Source organism: Oncorhynchus mykiss, chromosome 18 (assembly GCF_013265735.2).
Source record: "Oncorhynchus mykiss isolate Arlee chromosome 18, USDA_OmykA_1.1, whole genome shotgun sequence".
NCBI lineage: Eukaryota > Metazoa > Chordata > Actinopteri > Salmoniformes > Salmonidae > Oncorhynchus > Oncorhynchus mykiss.
The window spans coordinates 2,034,286-2,056,182 of record NC_048582.1 but is presented as its reverse complement, the minus strand read 5'-3'; the positions used below and the strand labels follow the sequence as shown (position 1 = coordinate 2,056,182).

Below are 21,897 nucleotides of genomic sequence, written 5' to 3'. Positions count from 1 at the left end.
ACACTATACACTACACACTACACACTACACACTATACACTACACACTACACACTATACACTATACACTACACACTATACACTATACACTACACACTATACACTATACACTACACACTACACACTACACACTACACACTACACCCCATAATGTCAACGTGGAATGTAGTCTTCAGATATGATTACACATTTATTACAAATGAACAGCTGAAATGTCTTCAGTCAATAATTATTCAGCCCCTTTGTTGTGTCAAACCTAAATCTGTTTTTTGTCGTCAAGCCTAAATCTTTTCAGGACTAAAACTGTACTTAAGGCACATCACTTGCATGGACTCACTCTGTGTTCAACTATAGTGTTTAACATGATGTTTTGAAAGACAATCTCATCTCTGTGTTCCCACACATACAATTATCTTTAAGCTCCCTCAGTCCAGCAGTGAATTTCAAACACCAGATTCAACCACAAAGACCAGGGAGGTTTTCCAACGTCTCACAAAGAAGGGACCAGTATTGATAGATAGAAAGCAGACATTGATCATCCATTTGAGCCCGGTGAAGTTATTAATTACACTTTGGATGGTGTATCAATACACCCAGTCACTACAGAGATACAGGCGTCCTTCCTAACTCAGTTGCCGGAGAGGAAGGAAACTGCTCAGGGATTTCACCATGAGGCCAATGGTGACTTTAAAACCGTTGGCAGTTCAATGGCTGTGATAGGAGATGGATCAACAACATTGTAGTTACTCCACAATACTAACCTAAACTACAGAGTGAAAAGAAGTAAATCTGTACTGAATAAAACAAAACATGCATCCTGTTTGCACTAAGGCACGAAAGTAGAACTGCAATACATTTGGCAAATAAATTAACTTTATGTCCTGAATACAAAGTGTTATGTTTGGGACAAATCCAACACAACACATCACTAAGTACCACTCATATTCATATTTTCAATCATGGTGGTGGCTGCATCAGGTTATGAGTTTGCTTGTCATCGGCAAGGACTAGGGAGTTTTTTTTAGGATAAAAAGAAACTAAATAGCGCTAAACTCCTAGAGGAAAACCTGGTTCAGTCTGCTCTCCACCAGACACTGGGAGATTAATTCACCTTTCAGCAGGACAAACACAAGGCCAAATCTACACTGGAGTTGCTTATAAAATTGTATTGGTCACAGACACATATTTAGCGAAACGCTTGTGTTTCTAGCTCCAACGTTGAAGGTTCCTGAGCGGCCTAGTTACAGTTTTGACTTATTTCGGCTTAAAAACCTATGGCAAGAATTTAAGAATGTTGAAAAGAGGCATGTGGAAATATTTTACAATCACTCTGTGAATACTCATGTCAGTGACTCAATACCGATATTCACAAGCTCCCTCAGTTCAATTCAAGGGCTTTATTGGCGTGGGAACCGTATGTTAGTATTGCCAAAGCAAGGGAAGAAGATAATTAACAAAAGTGAAATAAACTAAATAAACATTACACAGGAGTGTCTCTCTCTGTCTCTCTCTCTGTCCCTGTCTTTCTGTCTCTCTCTGTCTCTCTCTCTCTCTCTCTGTTTCTCTCTCTGTCTCTCTCTCTGTCTCTCTCTTTCTCCCTGTCTCTCTCTCCCTGTATCTCTCTCCCTGTATCTCTCTCCCTGTATCTCTCTCCCTCTCTGTCTCTCTCTGTTTCTCTCTCTGTCTCTCTCTGTCTCTCTCTCTGTCTCTCTCTCTGTCTCTCTCTTTCTCCCTGTCTCTCTCTCCTTGTATCTCTCTCCCTGTATCTCTCTCTCTGTCTCTGTCTCTCTGCCTCTGTCTCTCTGCCTCTGTCTCTCTCTGTCTCTGTTTCTCTCTCTCTCTGTCTCTGTCTCTCTCTCTCTCTCTCTCTCTGTCTCTCTCTGTCTCTCTCTCTCTCTCTCTCTCTGTCTCTCTCTGTCTCTGTCAATCTGTCTCTCTCTCTCTCTCTCTCTCTCTCTGTCTCTCTCTGTCTCTCTCTGTCTCTCTCTCTCTCTGTCTCTCTCTGTCTCTGTCTCTGTCTCTCTGTCTCTCTCTCTCTCTCTCTCTCTCTCTGTCTCTCTGTCTCTCTCTCTCTCTCTCTCTCTCTCTGTCTCTCTGTCTCTCTCTCTCTCTCTGTCTCTGTCAATCTGTCTCTCTCTCTCTCTCTCTCTGTCTCTGTCTCTGTCTCTCTGTCTCTCTCTCTCTCTGTCTCTCTCTGTCTCTGTCAATCTGTCTCTCTCTCTCTGTCTCTGTCAATCTGTCTCTCTCTCTGTCTCTCTCTGTCTCTGTCTCTGTCTCTCTCTCTCTGTCTCTCTCTGTCTCTCTCTGTCTCTGTCAATATGTCTCTCTCTCTCTCTGTCTCTCTCTGTCTCTGTCAATCTGTCTCTCTCTCTCTCTCTCTGTCTCTCTCTGTCTCTCTCTCTGTCTCTCTCTGTCTCTCTCTGTCTCTCTCTCTCTCTCTCTGTCTCTCTCTCTGTCTCTGTCAATCTGTCTCTCTCTCTCTGTCTCTCTCTGTCTCTGTCTCTGTCTCTCTCTCTCTGTCTCTCTCAATATGTCTCTCTGTCTCTGTCTCTCTCTGTCTCTCTCTGTCTCTGTCAATATGTCTCTCTCTCTCTGTCTCTGTCTCTGTCAATCTGTCTCTCTCTGTCTCTCTCTCTGTCTCTGTCTCTCTGTCTCTCTCTCTCTGTCTCTCTCTCTCTGTCTCTCCCTCTCTCTCTGTCTCTGTCTCTCTCTCTCTGTCTCTCTCTGTCTCTCTGTCTCTCTCTCTGTCTCTCTCTGTCTCTCTGTCTCTCTCTCTCTGTCTCTCCCGCTGTCTCTGTCTCTCTCTCTGTCTCTCTGTCTCTCTCTCTCTGTCTGTATCTCTGTCTCTCTGTCTCTCTGTCTCTCCCTCTCTCTCTGTCTCTCTCTCTCTGTCTCTCTGTCTCTCTCTCTCTGTCTCTCTGTCTCTCTCTCTCTGTCTCTCTCTGAGTATTTCCAGGTTAACCCAGTCGTTAGGTTATGATGGAGGGTCTTTACACACACACTGCTCTTGTGCTCTTCTCTGTTTCCAGCTGATCAATCAAGTGTGTAGGATCTCAAGGCGATTGTCAATATCCTGATCAACTGACAGAGTGCTTTCTATTGGAAGCATGTATTTTCAGCTGAACATCCAGTATTGATTTGAGATGTTTTTAGTTTTCAGCACCGCGGGACACGAAGCAAATCACTTATCAGACCTGTTTTATCATCGGCTTCGATCCTGCTGTTTAGAGAGTTCACTATTATATATTATCTATTATATGAGCATTATCTTTTTTAAATGCATTTTATTTCACCTTTATTTAACCAGGTAGGCCAGTTGAGAACACCTTTATTTAACCGGGTAGGCTAGTTGAGAACACCTTTATTTAACCAGCTAGGCTAGTTGAGAACACCTTTATTTAACCAGGTAGGCTAGTTGAGAACACCTTTATTTAACCAGCTAGGCTAGTTGAGAACACCTTTATTTAACCAGGTAGGCTAGTTGAGAACACCTTTATTTAACCAGGTCGGCTAGTTGAGAACACCTTTATTTAACCAGGTAGGCTAGTTGAGAACACCTTTATTTAACCAGGTAGACTAGTTGAGAACACCTTTATTTAACCAGGTAGACTAGTTGAGAACAAGTTCTCATTTACAACTGCAACCTGGCCAAGATAAAGCAAAGCAGTTCGACACAAACAACAACAGCAGAGTTACACATGGGATAAACAGTCAATAATACAATATAAAACATCTATATACAGGGTGTACGAATGAGGTGAGATAAGGGAGGTTAGGCAATAAATAGGCCGTGGTGGCGAAGTAATTAAAATATAGCAATTAAACACTGGAATGGTAGATGTGCAGAAGATGAATGTGCAAGTAGAGATACTGGGGTGCAAAGGAGCCAGATACATACACTGGGTGGTTCCAGCCCTGAATGCTGATTGGCTGACAGCCGTGGTATATCAGACCGTGTACCACGGGTTATGACAAAACATATATATATTTTTTTTACTGCTCTAGTTACCATGGTAACCTGTTTATTATAGCAGTAAGGCACCTCAGGGGGATTGTGGTGTATGGCCAATATACCACGGCTAAAGGGTTGTGTCCAGGCACTCCGCGTTGCGTCGTGCGTAAGAACAGCCTTTGGCCGTGGTATATTGGCCATATACCACACCTCCTCGGGCCTTACTGCTTAAAGATATCGGTAACTGAGTTAAACTGGCAGCTTTAAATGTCAAATGTAGGTAAGCGGTTGTTGGAAAAAGGACATATTTTTAGTTGATCAAAACTAATCCAGTTCCTTGATGTTGTTTTCCTCCTCAGTTTGGAGCGGTCCCAGTGGCCCTCTCCTCCGCCCGTCCTTCCCTCCCTCCGCCTCCTTCTGGTCCGGGAGGTCCCATGCCTCCTCCCCCTCCTCCTCCCCCCCTCCCAGGCTGCGGCCCACCTCCCCCACCAGGAGTGCCTCCCCCGTTCGGTTGTCCCCCTCCCCCTCCTCCTCCCCCGGGGTTCTGTGGGCTGGGCTCGCCTACCCACAACACCTTGCCTTTCGGACTCCGGCCCAAGAAGGAGTTCAAGCTTGAGACTTCCATGAAGCGCCTCAACTGGTCCAAGGTGAGACTCACTCACTCAGTCACTCAGTCAGTCACTCAGTCAGTCACTCAGTCAGTCACTCAGTCAGTCACTCTCACTCATTCAGTCACTCAGTCACTCTCACTCATTCAGTCACTCACTCAGTCACTCGCTCACACACACATCCACTCTCCTCGTCCATTACCCTAGCCTCCTCCCACACACTGCCTGGCCTTCTGTAGCTAACATCTTGCTAAACATGGTGTGTGTCTGAAAACACAGCATGTGGCTGTGAACAAGGCTTGTTTTGAGGTGTGTGTGTGTGTGTGTGTGTGTGTGTGTGTGAAGTGCTACTCAAGAGCCCTGCCTGCTGATCACACAATAAATTAAATTCTCTAGCGATCTCTCCTGAGTTTTAGAGGCACCGTCTCTAAACTTTCAAGTCCTATCAGTGTAGAGGGTTTTTTTTTTGGGGGGGGGGGGATAGATTCATGCATATTAAACGTGTGTGTGTGTGTGTGTGTGTGTGTGTGTGTGTGTGTGTGTGTGTGTGTCGTCCTGTACAGCTGTACACCACCACAAAGGGGTCTCCTTTGAAACCTGTCTCATTGAAACCTGTTTACAAGCTGATCACAACACCAAAGGCGTCACCTAATCACACCCTAATATTCAGTGTGTCGTGCACTACTTTACCATGGCTTAAAAAGTAGTTCTCTGATGTTATATATATATATATATATATATATATAGGTAGTTGGGTGTCGTTTGGGACGTATCCTTGCTCCCAGAGCTTCCTTCCCCAACAGGTCAGATGGTCCAGCTTGTTCAACAGCTGGATAAACGTTTATGGGGAAGGAGAAGAAAACAGGGAAGTGAGATTTAAACAAAAATATGAATTGTAAAATAGCGTGAAGTATTATCACCGAGACGAGATGAAACAACATCTGGTCTTCTGTGCTGAGCCAAGTCTCGTCTGAGACTTCTGGTCCAATCAGAGAGGAGAGGGAGGAGCCCCCCCCCCCCCCCCCCCCCCCCCCCCGGCTTTAAATGGCTGTTGGCACGGAAACGCTAGCCCTGGAAACATCTGTACTGTTGCTTGTTGTTGCCATTTTATATATATATATAAATAAATATAAGATATATATGTCAGGGAAGAAAGTTGGACTTTAAAAATAAACAACTTACTTTAAAACGTCTCAGCTTTTCCCCCTCGATCCTCCAAGTAGCATTCAACCAGCTGATACAGACTAAATGATTCCTAAACCTGTCTAACTCACCCGTGGTGTTACTGTCAGACTAAACCTGTCTAACTCACCCGTGGTGTTACTGTCAGACTAAACCTGTCTCACTCACCCGTGGTGTTACTGTCAGACTAAACCTGTCTAACTCACCCGTGGTGTTACTGTCAGACTAAACCTGTCTAACTCACCCGTGGTGTTACTGTCAGACTAAACCTGTCTAACTCACCCGTGGTGTTACTGTCAGACTAAATGATTCCTAAACCTGTCTAACTCACCCGTGGTGTTACTGTCAGGCCAGCTGATACAGACTAAATGTTTCCTAAACCTGTCTAACTCACCCGTGGTGTTACTGTCAGACTAAACCTGCCTAACTCACCCGTGGTGTTACTGTCAGACTAAATGATTCCTAAACCTGTCTAACTCACCCGTGGTGTTACTGTCAGACCAGCTGATACAGACTAAATATTTCCTAAACCTGTCTAACTCACCCGTGGTGTTACTGTCAGACTAAACCTGTCTAACTCACCCGTGGTGTTACTGTCAGACCAGCTGATACAGACTAAATGTTTCCTAAACCTGTCTAACTCACCTGTGGTGTTACTGTCAGACTAAACCTGTCTAACTCACCCGTGGTGTTACTGTCAGACCAGCTGATACAGACTAAATGTTTCCTAAACCTGTCTAACTCACCCGTGGTGTTACTGTCAGACCAGCTGATTCAGACTAAATAATTCCTAAACCTGTCTAACTCACCCGTGGTGTTACTGTCAGACCAGCTGATACAGACTAAATGATTCCTAAACCTGTCTAACTCACCCGTGGTGTTACTGTCAGACTAAACCTGCCTAACTCACCCGTGATGTTACTGTCAGACCAGCTGATACAGACTAAATGATTCCTAAACCTGCCTCACTCACCCGTGGTGTTACTGTCAGACTAAACCTGTCTAACTCACCCGTGGTGTTACTGTCAGACCAGCTGATACAGACTAAATGATTCCTAAACCTGTCTAACTCACCCGTGGTTTTACTGTCAGACCAGCTGATACCGACTAAATGATTCCTAAACCTGTCTAACTCACCCGTGGTGTTACTGTCAGACCAGCTGATACCGACTAAATGATTCCTAAACCTGCCTCACTCACCCGTGGTGTTACTGTCAGACTAAACCTGTCTAACTCACCCGTGGTGTTACTGTCAGACCAGCTGATACAGACTAAATGTTTCCTAAACCTGTCTAGCTCACCCGTGGTGTTACTGTCAGACCAGCTGATTCAGACTAAATAATTCCTAAACCTGTCTAACTCACCCGTGGTGTTACTGTCAGACCAGCTGATACAGAGTAAATGATTCCTAAACCTGTCTAACTCACCCGTGGTGTTACTGTCAGACTAAACCTGCCTAACTCACCCGTGATGTTACTGTCAGACCAGCTGATACAGACTAAATGATTCCTAAACCTGCCTCACTCACCCGTGGTGTTACTGTCAGACTAAACCTGTCTAACTCACCCGTGGTGTTACTGTCAGACCAGCTGATACAGACTAAATGATTCCTAAACCTGGTTAACTCACCCGTGGTTTTACTCTCAGACCAGCTGATACCGACTAAATGATTCCTAAACCTGTCTAACTCACCCGGGGTGTCAGACAGCTGATACCGACTAAATGATTCCTAAACCTGCCTCACTCACCCGTGGTGTTACTGTCAGACTAAACCTGTCTAACTCACCCGTGGTGTTACTGTCAGACCAGCTGATACAGACTAAATGATTCCTAAACCTGTCTAACTCACCCGTGGTGTTACTGTCAGACTAAACCTGTCTAACTCACCCGTGGTGTTACTGTCAGACCAGCTGATACAGACTAAATGTTTCCTAAACCTGTCTAACTCACCTGTGGTGTTACTGTCAGACTAAACCTGTCTAACTCACCCGTGGTGTTACTGTCCGACTAAATGTTTCCTAAACCTGTCTAACTCACCCGTGGTGTTACTGTCAGACTAAACCTGTCTAACTCACCCGTGGTGTTACTGTCAGACCAGCTGATACAGACTAAATGTTTCCTAAACCTGTCTAACTCACCCGTGGTGTTACTGTCAGACCAGCTGATTCAGACTAAATAATTCCTAAACCTGTCTAACTCACCCGTGGTGTTACTGTCAGACCAGCTGATACAGACTAAATGATTCCTAAACCTGTCTAACTCACCCGTGGTGTTACTGTCAGACTAAACCTGCCTAACTCACCCGTGATGTTACTGTCAGACCAGCTGATACAGACTAAATGATTCCTAAACCTGCCTCACTCACCCGTGGTGTTACTGTCAGACTAAACCTGTCTAACTCACCCGTGGTGTTACTGTCAGACCAGCTGATACAGACTAAATGTTTCCTAAACCTGTCTAGCTCACCCGTGGTGTTACTGTCAGACCAGCTGATTCAGACTAAATAATTCCTAAACCTGTCTAACTCACCCGTGGTGTTACTGTCAGACCAGCTGATACAGAGTAAATGATTCCTAAACCTGTCTAACTCACCCGTGGTGTTACTGTCAGACTAAACCTGCCTAACTCACCCGTGATGTTACTGTCAGACCAGCTGATACAGACTAAATGATTCCTAAACCTGCCTCACTCACCCGTGGTGTTACTGTCAGACTAAACCTGTCTAACTCACCCGTGGTGTTACTGTCAGACCAGCTGATACAGACTAAATGATTCCTAAACCTGTCTAACTCACCCGTGGTTTTACTGTCAGACCAGCTGATACCGACTAAATGATTCCTAAACCTGTCTAACTCACCCGTGGTGTTACTGTCAGACCAGCTGATACCGACTAAATGATTCCTAAACCTGCCTCACTCACCCGTGGTGTTACTGTCAGACTAAACCTGTCTAACTCACCCGTGGTGTTACTGTCAGACCAGCTGATACAGACTAAATGTTTCCTAAACCTGTCTAGCTCACCCGTGGTGTTACTGTCAGACCAGCTGATTCAGACTAAATAATTCCTAAACCTGTCTAACTCACCCGTGGTGTTACTGTCAGACCAGCTGATACAGAGTAAATGATTCCTAAACCTGTCTAACTCACCCGTGGTGTTACTGTCAGACTAAACCTGCCTAACTCACCCGTGATGTTACTGTCAGACCAGCTGATACAGACTAAATGATTCCTAAACCTGCCTCACTCACCCGTGGTGTTACTGTCAGACTAAACCTGTCTAACTCACCCGTGGTGTTACTGTCAGACCAGCTGATACAGACTAAATGATTCCTAAACCTGGTTAACTCACCCGTGGTTTTACTCTCAGACCAGCTGATACCGACTAAATGATTCCTAAACCTGTCTAACTCACCCGGGGTGTCAGACAGCTGATACCGACTAAATGATTCCTAAACCTGCCTCACTCACCCGTGGTGTTACTGTCAGACTAAACCTGTCTAACTCACCCGTGGTGTTACTGTCAGACCAGCTGATACAGACTAAATGATTCCTAAACCTGTCTAACTCACCCGTGGTGTTACTGTCAGACTAAACCTGTCTAACTCACCCGTGGTGTTACTGTCAGACCAGCTGATACAGACTAAATGTTTCCTAAACCTGTCTAACTCACCTGTGGTGTTACTGTCAGACTAAACCTGTCTAACTCACCCGTGGTGTTACTGTCCGACTAAATGTTTCCTAAACCTGTCTAACTCACCCGTGGTGTTACTGTCAGACTAAACCTGTCTAACTCACCCGTGGTGTTACTGTCAGACCAGCTGATACAGACTAAATGTTTCCTAAACCTGTCTAACTCACCCGTGGTGTTACTGTCAGACCAGCTGATTCAGACTAAATAATTCCTAAACCTGTCTAACTCACCCGTGGTGTTACTGTCAGACCAGCTGATACAGACTAAATGATTCCTAAACCTGTCTAACTCACCCGTGGTGTTACTGTCAGACTAAACCTGCCTAACTCACCCGTGATGTTACTGTCAGACCAGCTGATACAGACTAAATGATTCCTAAACCTGCCTCACTCACCCGTGGTGTTACTGTCAGACTAAACCTGTCTAACTCACCCGTGGTGTTACTGTCAGACCAGCTGATACAGACTAAATGATTCCTAAACCTGTCTAACTCACCCGTGGTTTTACTGTCAGACCAGCTGATACCGACTAAATGATTCCTAAACCTGTCTAACTCACCCGTGGTGTTACTGTCAGACCAGCTGATACCGACTAAATGATTCCTAAACCTGCCTCACTCACCCGTGGTGTTACTGTCAGACTAAACCTGTCTAACTCACCCGTGGTGTTACTGTCAGACCAGCTGATACAGACTAAATGTTTCCTAAACCTGTCTAGCTCACCCGTGGTGTTACTGTCAGACCAGCTGATTCAGACTAAATAATTCCTAAACCTGTCTAACTCACCCGTGGTGTTACTGTCAGACCAGCTGATACAGAGTAAATGATTCCTAAACCTGTCTAACTCACCCGTGGTGTTACTGTCAGACTAAACCTGCCTAACTCACCCGTGATGTTACTGTCAGACCAGCTGATACAGACTAAATGATTCCTAAACCTGCCTCACTCACCCGTGGTGTTACTGTCAGACTAAACCTGTCTAACTCACCCGTGGTGTTACTGTCAGACCAGCTGATACAGACTAAATGATTCCTAAACCTGGTTAACTCACCCGTGGTTTTACTCTCAGACCAGCTGATACCGACTAAATGATTCCTAAACCTGTCTAACTCACCCGGGGTGTCAGACAGCTGATACCGACTAAATGATTCCTAAACCTGCCTCACTCACCCGTGGTGTTACTGTCAGACTAAACCTGTCTAACTCACCCGTGGTGTTACTGTCAGACCAGCTGATACAGACTAAATGATTCCTAAACCTGCCTAACTCACCCGTGGTGTTACTGTCAGACCAGCTGATACTGACTAAATGATTCCTAAACCTGCCTCACTCACCCGTGGTGTTACTGTCAGACTAAACCTGTCTAACTCACCCGTGATGTTACTGTCAGACCAGCTGATACAGACTAAATGATTCCTAAACCTGCCTCTCTCACCCGTGGTGTTACTGTCAGACCAGCTGATACAGATTAAATGTTTCCTAAACCTGTCTAACTCACCCGTGGTTTTACTGTCAGACTAAACCTGTCTAACTCACCCGTGGTGTTACTGTCAGACTAAATGTTTCCTAAACCACCTAACTCACCCGTGGTGTTACTGTCAGACTAAATGATTCCTAAACCTGCCTAACTCACCCGTGGTGACAGACCCAGCGTTGGTGAGCCCATCGATCCATGCTGCTCCTCAAGTCATTCATCTGAACACTGTGCTCAGTGTCTGTAGTCCTGCTCTACGGGACGGAGGCCGCAGTGTGTGTGTGTGTGTGTGTGTGTGTGTGTGTGTGTGTGTGCTTGCCTGCGGGTGGGGAGGTAGTGTGTGTATGTGTGTGCATGTTATTGTGTGTGGGTGGGTGGCTGGACCAGCTAGAACAGCAGCCCCTATCTCTATCAGGACCAGCTAGAACAGCAGACACTATCTCTATCAGGACCAGCTAGAACAGCAGACACTATCTCTTTCAGGACCAGCTGGAACAGCAGCCACTATCTATCAGGACCAGCTAGAACAGCAGTCACTATCTCTATCAGGACCAGCTAGAACAGCAGACACTATCTCTATCAGGACCAGCTAGAACAGCAGACACTATATCAGGACCAGCTAGAACAGCAGACACTATCTCTATCAGGACCAGCTAGAACAGCAGCCACTATCTATCAGGACCAGCTAGAACAGCAGTCACTATCTATCAGTACCAGCTAGAACAGCAGCCACTATCTCTATCAGGACCAGCTAGAACAGCAGACACTATCTCTATCAGGACCAGCTAGAACAGCAGACACTATCTCTATCAGGACCAGCTAGAACAACAGACACTATCTCTATCAGGACCAGCTAGAACAGCAGACACTATCTCTATCAGGACCAGCTAGAACAGCAGACACTATCTCTATCAGGACCAGCTAGAACAGCAGACACTATCTCTTTCAGGACCAGCTAGAACAGCAGACACTATATCAGGACCAGCTAGAACAGCAGACACTATCTATATCAGGACCAGCTAGAACAGCAGCCACTATCTCTATCAGGACCAGCTAGAACAGCAGCCACTATCTCTATCAGGACCAGCTAGAGCAGTCCTCAGAGATGTGTCAGGGAAGACGTAGGAGAGAGATGGGAAAGGCTAATAGCTAGCTTATTAGCTAGTCTCTTCCTTTTGATGTTTTGACACCCCCTTGACCTGGTGTGGCCCTACTCCAAGATAGGAAGAGAGTGTGTGTGTGTGTGTGTGTGTGTGTGTGTGTGTGTTGCTGGGGAGTCTATCCATGGTTCTTGTTATTGTAAAGGTCACGTGTCTTCAGTCATACCCCCCCTTCTATCAGCTGTAGACTGAGACGATGGTGTGTATAGGGGAGGGACTATGCAAATGAGATTCATATGTGTGTTTGGTCCTTCTATCAGCTGTAGACTGAGACTCTGCTGTGAAGGTGTGTTGTGGTGTGTATAGGGGAGGGACTATGCAAATGAGATTCATATGTGTGTTTGGTCCTTCTATCAGCTGTAGACTGAGACGCTGCTGTGAAGGTGTGTTGTGGTGTGTATAGGGGAGGGACTATGCAAATGAGATTCATATGTGTGTTTGGTCCTTCTATCAGCTGTAGACTGAGACTCTGCTGTGATGGTGTGTTGTGGTGTGTATAGGGGAGGGACTATGCAAATGAGATTCATATGTGCTCAGTACTTCCTTTGTGGCTGCTTGTCCATGTTCACATATTAACCCGCTGGTCTCGCCTGCCTTCTATTGGTGTGTCTGTGTGTAGATCCGCCCCCAGGAGATGTCCGAGAGCTGTTTCTGGGTGGTGGCTAACGAGGATCGCTATGACAACCCTGACCTGCTCAACAGACTGGCGCACACCTTTGGCTCATACAGACCAGGTCAGGCTAACTACTGTTGTTATCGTTTCTGTCTGTCTCTATCTGTGTCTTTCTCTCTGTCTGTCCCTCTGTGTCTCTGTCTGTCTCTCTGTGTCTCTGTCTGTCTCTCTGTGTCTCTGTCTGTCTCTCTGTGTCTCTGTCTGTCTCTCTGTGTCTCTGTGTCTCTGTGTCTCTCTCTGTGTCTCTCTGTGTCTCTGTGTCTCTGTGTAGCTATCACTAGGTGGAGGATAACTATCATGGTCCTGTATAGATAGTATCACTAGGTAGAGGAGAACTATAATGGTCCTGTATCGTACCACCAGGAAGAGGAGAACTATCATGGTCCTGTATAGATAGTATCACTAGGTAGAGGATAACTATCATGGTCCTGTATAGTACCACTAGGTAGAGGAGAACTATCATGGTCCTGTATAGTATCACTAGGTAGAGGAGAACTATCATGGTCCTGTATCGTACCACTAGGTAGAGGAGAACTATCATGGTCCTGTATCGTACCACCAGGAAGAGGAGAACTATCATGGTCCTGTATAGTACCACTAGGTAGAGGAGAACTATCATGGTCCTGTATCGTACCACTAGGTAGAGGAGAACTATCATGGTCCTGTATCGTACCACTAGGTAGAGGAGAACTATATTGGTCCTATATCGTACCACTAGGTAGAGGAGAACTATCATGGTCCTGTATAGTACCACTAGGTAGAGGAGAACTATCATGGTCCTGTATAGTACCACTAGGTAGAGGAGAACTATCATGGTCCTGTATCGTACCACCAGGAAGTGCCCACAGTGTCATAGTGGCTCTTTAATAAGGTTAACCAAGCAGACAGAGACAGCAGGGGACTTCCTCCTCCCCCCCCCCCTCCTCCTCCTCCTCCTCCTCCTCCGTTGTTGTTGTCTATTTGTCCAGATCTCCTCTCCTGATTAATTGAAGAGCTGGCTTCGTGTTATACTCCTCTGGTCGTGTCGTGATGTCGTCCGCTAGCTGGTTCACCGTCTCACCGTGCCGTAGAGGACACCATTTTGAATTATTCATTCAGCCATTATCTACCTGTCACTACTCCTACATGCAGCACAGACACACACACACTGTACACGCGCGCACACACACACACACACTGTACGCACACACACACACACTGTACTTGCACACACACTGTACACACACACACACACACACACACACACACACACACTGTACACACACACACACACACACTGTACACACACCAGAGGAGCACCTTGTTGTGTGACATCAAGGTATTAAATAATGGAGACAGTACAGGTATACAAACACTTGGACAGGTGATGGAGAGGAACCTAACATCAGACCTCCTGAGGTTCTGTCTATCAGGGATGTTCTGGTCTAGCTAACATCAGACCTCCTGAGGTTCTGTCTATCAGGGATGTTCTGGTCTAGCTAACACCAGACCTCCTGAGGTTCTGTCTAGCTAACATCAGGCCTCCTGAGGTTCTGTCTATCAGGGATGTTCTGGTCTAGTTACATCAGACCTCCTGAGGTTCTGTCTATCAGGGATGTTCTGGTCTAGTTACATCAGACCTCCTGAGGTTCTGTCTAGCTAACATCAGGCCTCCTGAGGTTCTGTCTATCAGGGATGTTCTGGTTTAGCTAATAATCAGGCCTCCTGAGGTTATGTCTATCAGGGATGTTCTGGTCTAGCTAACATCAGACCTCCTGAGGTTCTGTCTATCAGGGATGTTCTGGTCTAGTTACATCAGACCTCCTGAGGTTCTGTCTGTCAGGGATGTTCTGGTCTAGTTACATCAGACCTCCTGAGGTTCTGTCTGTTAGGGATGTTCTTGTCTAGCTAACATCAGACCTCCTGAGGTTCTGTCTATCAGGGATGTTCTGGTCTAGTTACATCAGACCTGAGGTTCTGTCTATCAGGGATGTTCTGGTCTAGTTACATCAGACCTCCTGAGGTTCTGTCTGTTAGGGATGTTCTGGTCTAGTTACATCAGACCTCCTGAGGTTCTGTCTATCAGGGATGTTCTGGTCTAGTTACATCAGACCTCCTGACCTGTCTAGCTAACATCAGACCTCCTGAGGTTCTGTCTAGTTACATCAGACCTCCTGACCTGTCTAGTTACATCAGACCTCCTGAGGTTCTGTCTATCAGGGGTGTTCTGGTCTAGTTACATCAGACCTCCTGACCTGTCTAGCTAACATCAGACCTCCTGAGGTTCTGTCTAGTTACATCAGACCTCCTGAGGTTCTGTCTATCAGGGATGTTCTGGTCTAGCTAACATAAGACCTGAGGTTCTGTCTGTCAGGGATGTTCTGGTCTAGGTAACATCAGACCTCCTGAGGTTCTGTCTTGCTGGGATGTTCTGGTCTAGTTATGTCAGACCTAGCTGATCTAAGTGCTGCTCTCCCATGTCTCTGTGCTGCTCTCCCATGTCTCTGTGCTGCTCTCCCAGATCTGTGTGCTGCTCTCCCATGTCTCTGTGCTGCTCTCCCATGTCTCTGTGCTGCTCTCCCATGTCTCTGTGCTGCTCTCCCATGTCTCTGTGCTGCTCTCCCATGTCTCTGTGCTGCTCTCCCATGTCTCTGTGCTGCTCTCCCATGTCTCTGTGCTGCTCTCCCATGTCTCTGTGCTGCTCTCCCATGTCTCTGTGCTGCTCTCCCATGTCTCTGTGCTGCTCTCCCATGTCTCTGTGCTGCTCTCCCAGATCTCTGTGTAAGGAGTATACGGTTTTAAGTAAGTCACTATGGGAACTAGGGCTGTCCGCAACAAAAAAAATGAGTATTGGTCGATCGAAAGTCGACATTTTTAAAAGTGTATAGACACACCCTATATGTTAATCAGGGTATAAACACACCCTATATGTTAATCAGGGTATAGACACACCCTATATGTTAATCAGGGTATAGACACACCCTATATGTTAATCAGGGTATAGACACACCCTATATGTTAATCAGCCAAATGATTTGAGCTTGTGTGATGTTTTTCAGTTTACGGTTTGATGAAATAAGACCTGCCTCAAGAGGGCTCCAGAGATCTAGATAACCAGGAGAAGAAAAAAAACTTGAACTTGATCCAACTCTTCTTCTCCCGCTCCTGCTCTCTGTCTCAGATTCTGCCGTTCCTCTCCTGGAGCTGCTGGTAATTGGCTACACGAGGAGTGGACAACCTTTTCTCATGTTGAATGCCAATTCGTCTTACCGTTTCTACCGATCCGCGTGCCGGTTATGGTTATTCATTTGCACGTTTTTGTGAAACGGTTTCATTTAATTTATAACGTTTTCACATCTCAACGTCGTGTGGTTAATCAAGATGATATCTAAATGAAAATTATTCCAATCTAAAAGTAACTTCGGTCGCCAACTATGTAAAAAAAAAAATAGCCCGACATAAAGCCGACAAATAGTAATATTGCAGCCTGCAGGTAGAAAATATCCTGATGAAAATGGACATCCTGTTAATCACGTTGTCTTCACATGGCCCTGTCTACAACGAACGGCGCAAGGGGACGTGGGACGGAGATCCATTTGGCCTCTGGAGGTTCCCCAAATCGTGTCAAACCCTCCGTAGAGACCTGCTGGTGTCATAAATGTGGACACTTGGCCTCCGCACGCCTCTGGAGGTTCCCCAAATCGTGTCAAACCCTCCGTAGAGACCATCTGGTGTCATGAATGTAGACATGAAGCCACTACGTCAGACCTGCTGGTGTCATTAATGTGGACATGAAGCCACTACGTCAGACCTGCTGGTGTCATGAATGTGGACATGAAGCCACTACGTCAGACCTGCTGGTGTCATTAATGTGGACATGAAGCCACTACGTCAGACCTGCTGGTGTCATTAATGTGGACATGAAGCCACTACGTCAGACCTGCTGGTGTCACGAATGTGGACATGAAGCCACTACGTCAGACCTACTGGTGTCATGAATGTGGACATGAAGCCACTACGTCAGACCTACTGGTGTCATGAATGTGGACATGAAGCCACTACGTCAGACCTGCTGGTGTCATGAATGTGGACATGAAGCCACTACGTCAGACCTGCTGGTGTCATTAATGTGGACATGAAGCCACTACGTCAGACCTGCTGGTGTCACGAATGTGGACATGAAGCCACTACGTCAGACCTACTGGTGTCATGAATGTGGACATGAAGCCACTACGTCAGACCTACTGGTGTCATGAATGTGGACATGAAGCCACTACGTCAGACCTGCTGGTGTCACGAATGTGGACATGAAGCCACTACGTCAGACCTGCTGGTGTCACGAATGTGGACATGAAGCCACTACGTCAGACCTGCTGGTGTCACGAATGTGGACATGAAGCCACTACGTCAGACCTGCTGGTGTCACGAATGTGGACATGAAGCCACTACGTCAGACCTGCTGGTGTCATGAATGTGGACACGAAGCCACTACGTCAGACCTGCTGGTGTCATTAATGTGGACATGAAGCCACTACGTCAGACCTGCTGGTGTCATGAATGTGGACATGAAGCCACTACGTCAGACCTGCTGGTGTCATGAATGTGGACACGAAGCCACCACGTCAGACCTGCTGGTGTCATGAATGTGGACATGAAGCCACTACGTCAGACCTGCTGGTGTCACGAATGTGGACACGAAGCCACCACGTCAGACCTGCTGGTGTCATGAATGTGGACATGAAGCCACTACGTCAGACCTGCTGGTGTCATGAATGTGGACACGAAGCCACTACGTCAGACCTGCTGGTGTCATTAATGTGGACATGAAGCCACTACGTCAGACCTGCTGGTGTCATGAATGTGGACATGAAGCCACTACGTCAGACCTGCTGGTGTCATGAATGTGGACACGAAGCCACTACGTCAGACCTGCTGGTTCGTCTACGTGTTTGTTTCTACTGTAGCCTGCGGTTTACTGGGCCGTGATGGAACAGATCACCCTGAGCTTTTTGGAGGCTGTTCTCAACAAAAAAATAAAAAATAACTCATCAACTATTCATGTTTTATTTCCCACTGCTAGAATGTTCCGTCAGGGATAAAATCAATGTCTTTGTCCTGAGCAGTACTGTACCACTCAGTCTAATAGAACTCTCCGTCTGGTTGGAAGTCTCTAGAAGGTTTTCACTGACCTCTATGTTATTCACCTGTTTGACCCCTGACATTCAAAATGCTTTGCTGCTTTTTTTTTCTAAGTTTGTCAAAGTGGGAAATGTGACGCTTCGTTGCCAGACGTGTTACTTTAAGTTGCTTATCTTGACGATATCTTGGAATCAGGTGTCGTTCTCTACAGAGAGGTTTCTCCTTCCCAACCTGGATGAATCAGGTGTTATTCATTCTCTACAGAGAGGTTTCTCCTTCCCAACCTGGATGAATCAGGTGTCATTCTCTACAGAGAGGTTTCTCCTTCCCAACCTGGATGAATCAGGTGTCGTTCTCTACAGAGGGGTTTCTCCTTCCCAACCTGGATGAATCAGGTGTTATTCTCTACAGAGGGGTTTCTCCTTCCCAAACCTGGATGAATCAGGTGTCATTCTCTACAGAGAGGTTTCTCCTTCCCAAACCTTGATGAATCAGGTGTCGTTCTCTACAGAGGGGTTTCTCCTTCCCAACCTGGATGAATCAGGTGTCATTCTCTACAGAGGGGTTTCTCCTTCCCAAACCTGGATGAATCAGGTGTCATTCTCTACAGAGGGGTTTCTCCTTCCCAACCTGGATGAATCAGGTGTCATTCTCTACAGAGAGGTTTCTCCTTCCCAAACCTGGATGAATCAGGTGTCATTCTCTACAGAGAGGTTTCTCCTTCCCAACCTGGATGAATCAGGTGTCATTCTCTACAGAGGGGTTTCTCCTTCCCAAACCTTGATGAATCAGGTGTCGTTCTCTACAGAGAGGTTTCTCCTTAACCAACCTGGATGAATCAGGTGTCATTCTCTACAGAGGGGTTTCTCCTTCCCAAACCTGGATGAATCAGGTGTCGTTCTCTACAGAGAGGTTTCTCCTTAACCAACCTGGATGAATCAGGTGTCATTCTCTACAGAGGGGTTTCTCCTTCCCAACCTGGATGAATCAGGTGTCGTTCTCTACAGAGGGGTTTCTCCTTCCCAACCTGGATGAATCAGGTGTCATTCTCTACAGAGGGGTTTCTCCTTCCCAACCTGGATGAATCAGGTGTCGTTCTCTACAGAGAGGTTTCTCCTTCCCAAACCTGGATGAATCAGGTGTTATTCATTCTCTACAGAGGGGTTTCTCCTTCCCAAACCTGGATGAATCAGGTGTCGTTCTCTACAGAGAGGTTTCTCCTTAACCAACCTGGATGAATCAGGTGTCATTCTCTACAGAGGGGTTTCTCCTTCCCAAACCTGGATGAATCAGGTGTCGTTCTCTACAGAGGGGTTTCTCCTTAACCAACCTGGATGAATCAGGTGTCGTTCTCTACAGAGAGGTTTCTCCTTCCCAACCTGGATGAATCAGGTGTCGTTCTCTACAGAGAGGTTTCTCCTTCCCAACCTGGATGAATCAGGTGTCGTTCTCTACAGAGAGGTTTCTCCTTCCCAACCTGGATGAATCAGGTGTTATTCTCTACAGAGAGGTTTCTCCTTAACCAACCTGGATGAATCAGGTGTTATTCTCTACAGAGGGGTTTCTCCTTCCCAACCTGGATGAATCAGGTGTTATTCTCTACAGAGGGGTTTCTCCTTCCCAACCTGGATGAATCAGGTGTTATTCTCTACAGAGGGGTTTCTCCTTCCCAACCTGGATGAATCAGGTGTTATTCTCTACAGAGAGGTTTCTCCTTCCCAACCTGGATGAATCAGGTGTCATTCTCTACAGAGGGGTTTCTCCTTCCCAACCTGGATGAATCAGGTGTCATTCTCTACAGAGGGGTTTCTCCTTCCCAACCTGGATGAATCAGGTGTTTAAAAACTTTTTTTTTTAAATGTAATTTATTTAACTTATATTTTTTCAGGGGAACCCATTGAGACCAGTCTCTCATTTACAATGGTGCCCCGGGGACAACTCTACAACACATTCAGAATAATCAATAAAAACAAAATATAAACTATTAATTATAAACACAGCAGGTCTGATGTAGTGACTTCCTGTCGACAGTAATGATACCGGCAGGTCTGATGTAGTGACTTCCTGTCTACAGTAATGATACCAGCAGGTCTGATGTAGTGACTTCCTGTCTACAGTAATGATACCGGCAGGTCTGATGTAGTGACTTCCTGTCTACAGTAATGATACCAGCAGGTCTGATGTAATGTCTTCCTGTCTACAGTAATGATACCAGCAGGTCTGATGTAATGTCTTCATGTCGACAGTAATGATACCAGCAGGTCTGATGCAGTGACTTCCTGTCTACAGTAATGATACCAGCAGGTCTGATGTAATGTCTTCATGTCGACAGTAATGATACCAGCAGGTCTGATGCAGTGACTTCCTGTTTACAGTAATGATACCGGCAGGTCTGATGTAATGTCTTCATGTCGACAGTAATGATACCAGCAGGTCTGATGCAGTGACTTCCTGTCTACAGTAATGATACCAGCAGGTCTGATGTAATGTCTTCATGTCGACAGTAATGATACCAGCAGGTCTGATGCAGTGACTTCCTGTCTACAGTAATGATACCAGCAGGTCTGATGTAATGTCTTCATGTCGACAGTAATGATACCAGCAGGTCTGATGCAGTGACTTCCTGTTTACAGTAATGATACCGGCAGGTCTGATGTAATGTCTTCATGTCGACAGTAATGATACCAGCAGGTCTGATGCAGTGACTTCCTGTCTACAGTAATGATACCAGCAGGTCTGATGTAGTGACTTCCTGTCTACAGTGATGATACCAGCAGGTCTGATGTAGTGACTTCCTGTCTACAGTAATGATACCAGCAGGTCTGATGCAGTGACTTCCTGTCTACAGTAATGATACCAGCAGGTCTGATGTAGTGACTTCCTGTCTACAGTAATGATACCAGCAGGTCTGATGCAGTGACTTCCTGTCTACAGTAATGATACCAGCAGGTCTGATGCAGTGACTTCCTGTCTACAGTAATGATACCAGCAGGTCTGATGTAGTGACTTCCTGTCTACAGTAATGATACCAGCAGGTCTGATGCAGTGACTTCCTGTCTACAGTAATGATACGAGCAGGTTTGATGTAGTGACTTCCTGTCTACAGTAATGATACCAGCAGGTCTGATGTAGTGACTTCCTGTCTACAGTAATGATACCAGCAGGTCTGATGCAGTGACTTCCTGTCTACAGTAATGATACCAGCAGGTTTGATGTAGTGACTTCCTGTCTACAGTAATGATACCAGCAGGTCTGATGTAGTGACTTCCTGTCTACAGTAATGATACCAGCAGGTCTGATGTAGTGACTTCCTGTCTACAGTAATGATACCAGCAGGTCTGATGTAGTGACTTCCTGTCTACAGCAATGATATCAGCAGGTCTGATGTAGTGACTTCCTGTCTACAGTAATGATACGAGCAGGTTTGATGTAGTGACTTCCTGTCTACAGTAATGATACCAGCAGGTCTGATGTAGTGACTTCCTGTCTACAGTAATGATACCAGCAGGTCTGATGCAGTGACTTCCTGTCTACAGTAATGATACCAGCAGGTTTGATGTAGTGACTTCCTGTCTACAGTAATGATACCAGCAGGTCTGATGTAGTGACTTCCTGTCTACAGTAATGATACCAGCAGGTCTGATGTAGTGACTTCCTGTCTACAGTAATGATACCAGCAGGTCTGATGTAGTGACTTCCTGTCTACAGCAATGATATCAGCAGGTCTGATGTAGTGACTTCCTGTCTACAGTAATGATACCAGCAGGTCTGATGTAGTGACTTCCTGTCTACAGTAATGATACCAGCAGGTCTGATGTAGTGACTTCCTGTCTACAGTAATGATACCAGCAGGTCTGATGCAGTGACTTCCTGTTAATGAATAGTTGAACAGTGATTCGCAGCCTCTCGTTGTGATCGTCTCCAAGTCTGCAGAGAATTACAGACGCGGACACAGACCCGGGAGGGTTCTGTAACACGCTGCAGGGTTCTGTAACACGCTGTAGGGTTCTGTAACACGCTGTAGGGTTCTGTAAGACGCTGT

The 21,897-nt window shown here is 46.1% G+C and overlaps 1 protein-coding gene across 1 annotated transcript in view; it reads left to right on the top strand.

Moving 5' to 3' along the window:
• Positions 1-21,897, top strand: part of LOC110517047 (protein diaphanous homolog 3) — a 536,597-nt gene that overhangs the window by 283,805 nt on the left and 230,895 nt on the right. Inside the window, exons 17-18 of the mRNA XM_036951469.1 lie at positions 4,310-4,597; positions 12,684-12,798. Of these exons, the coding sequence (XP_036807364.1) occupies positions 4,310-4,597; positions 12,684-12,798 (403 nt within the window). The remainder of the gene's footprint in view (positions 1-4,309; positions 4,598-12,683; positions 12,799-21,897) is intronic.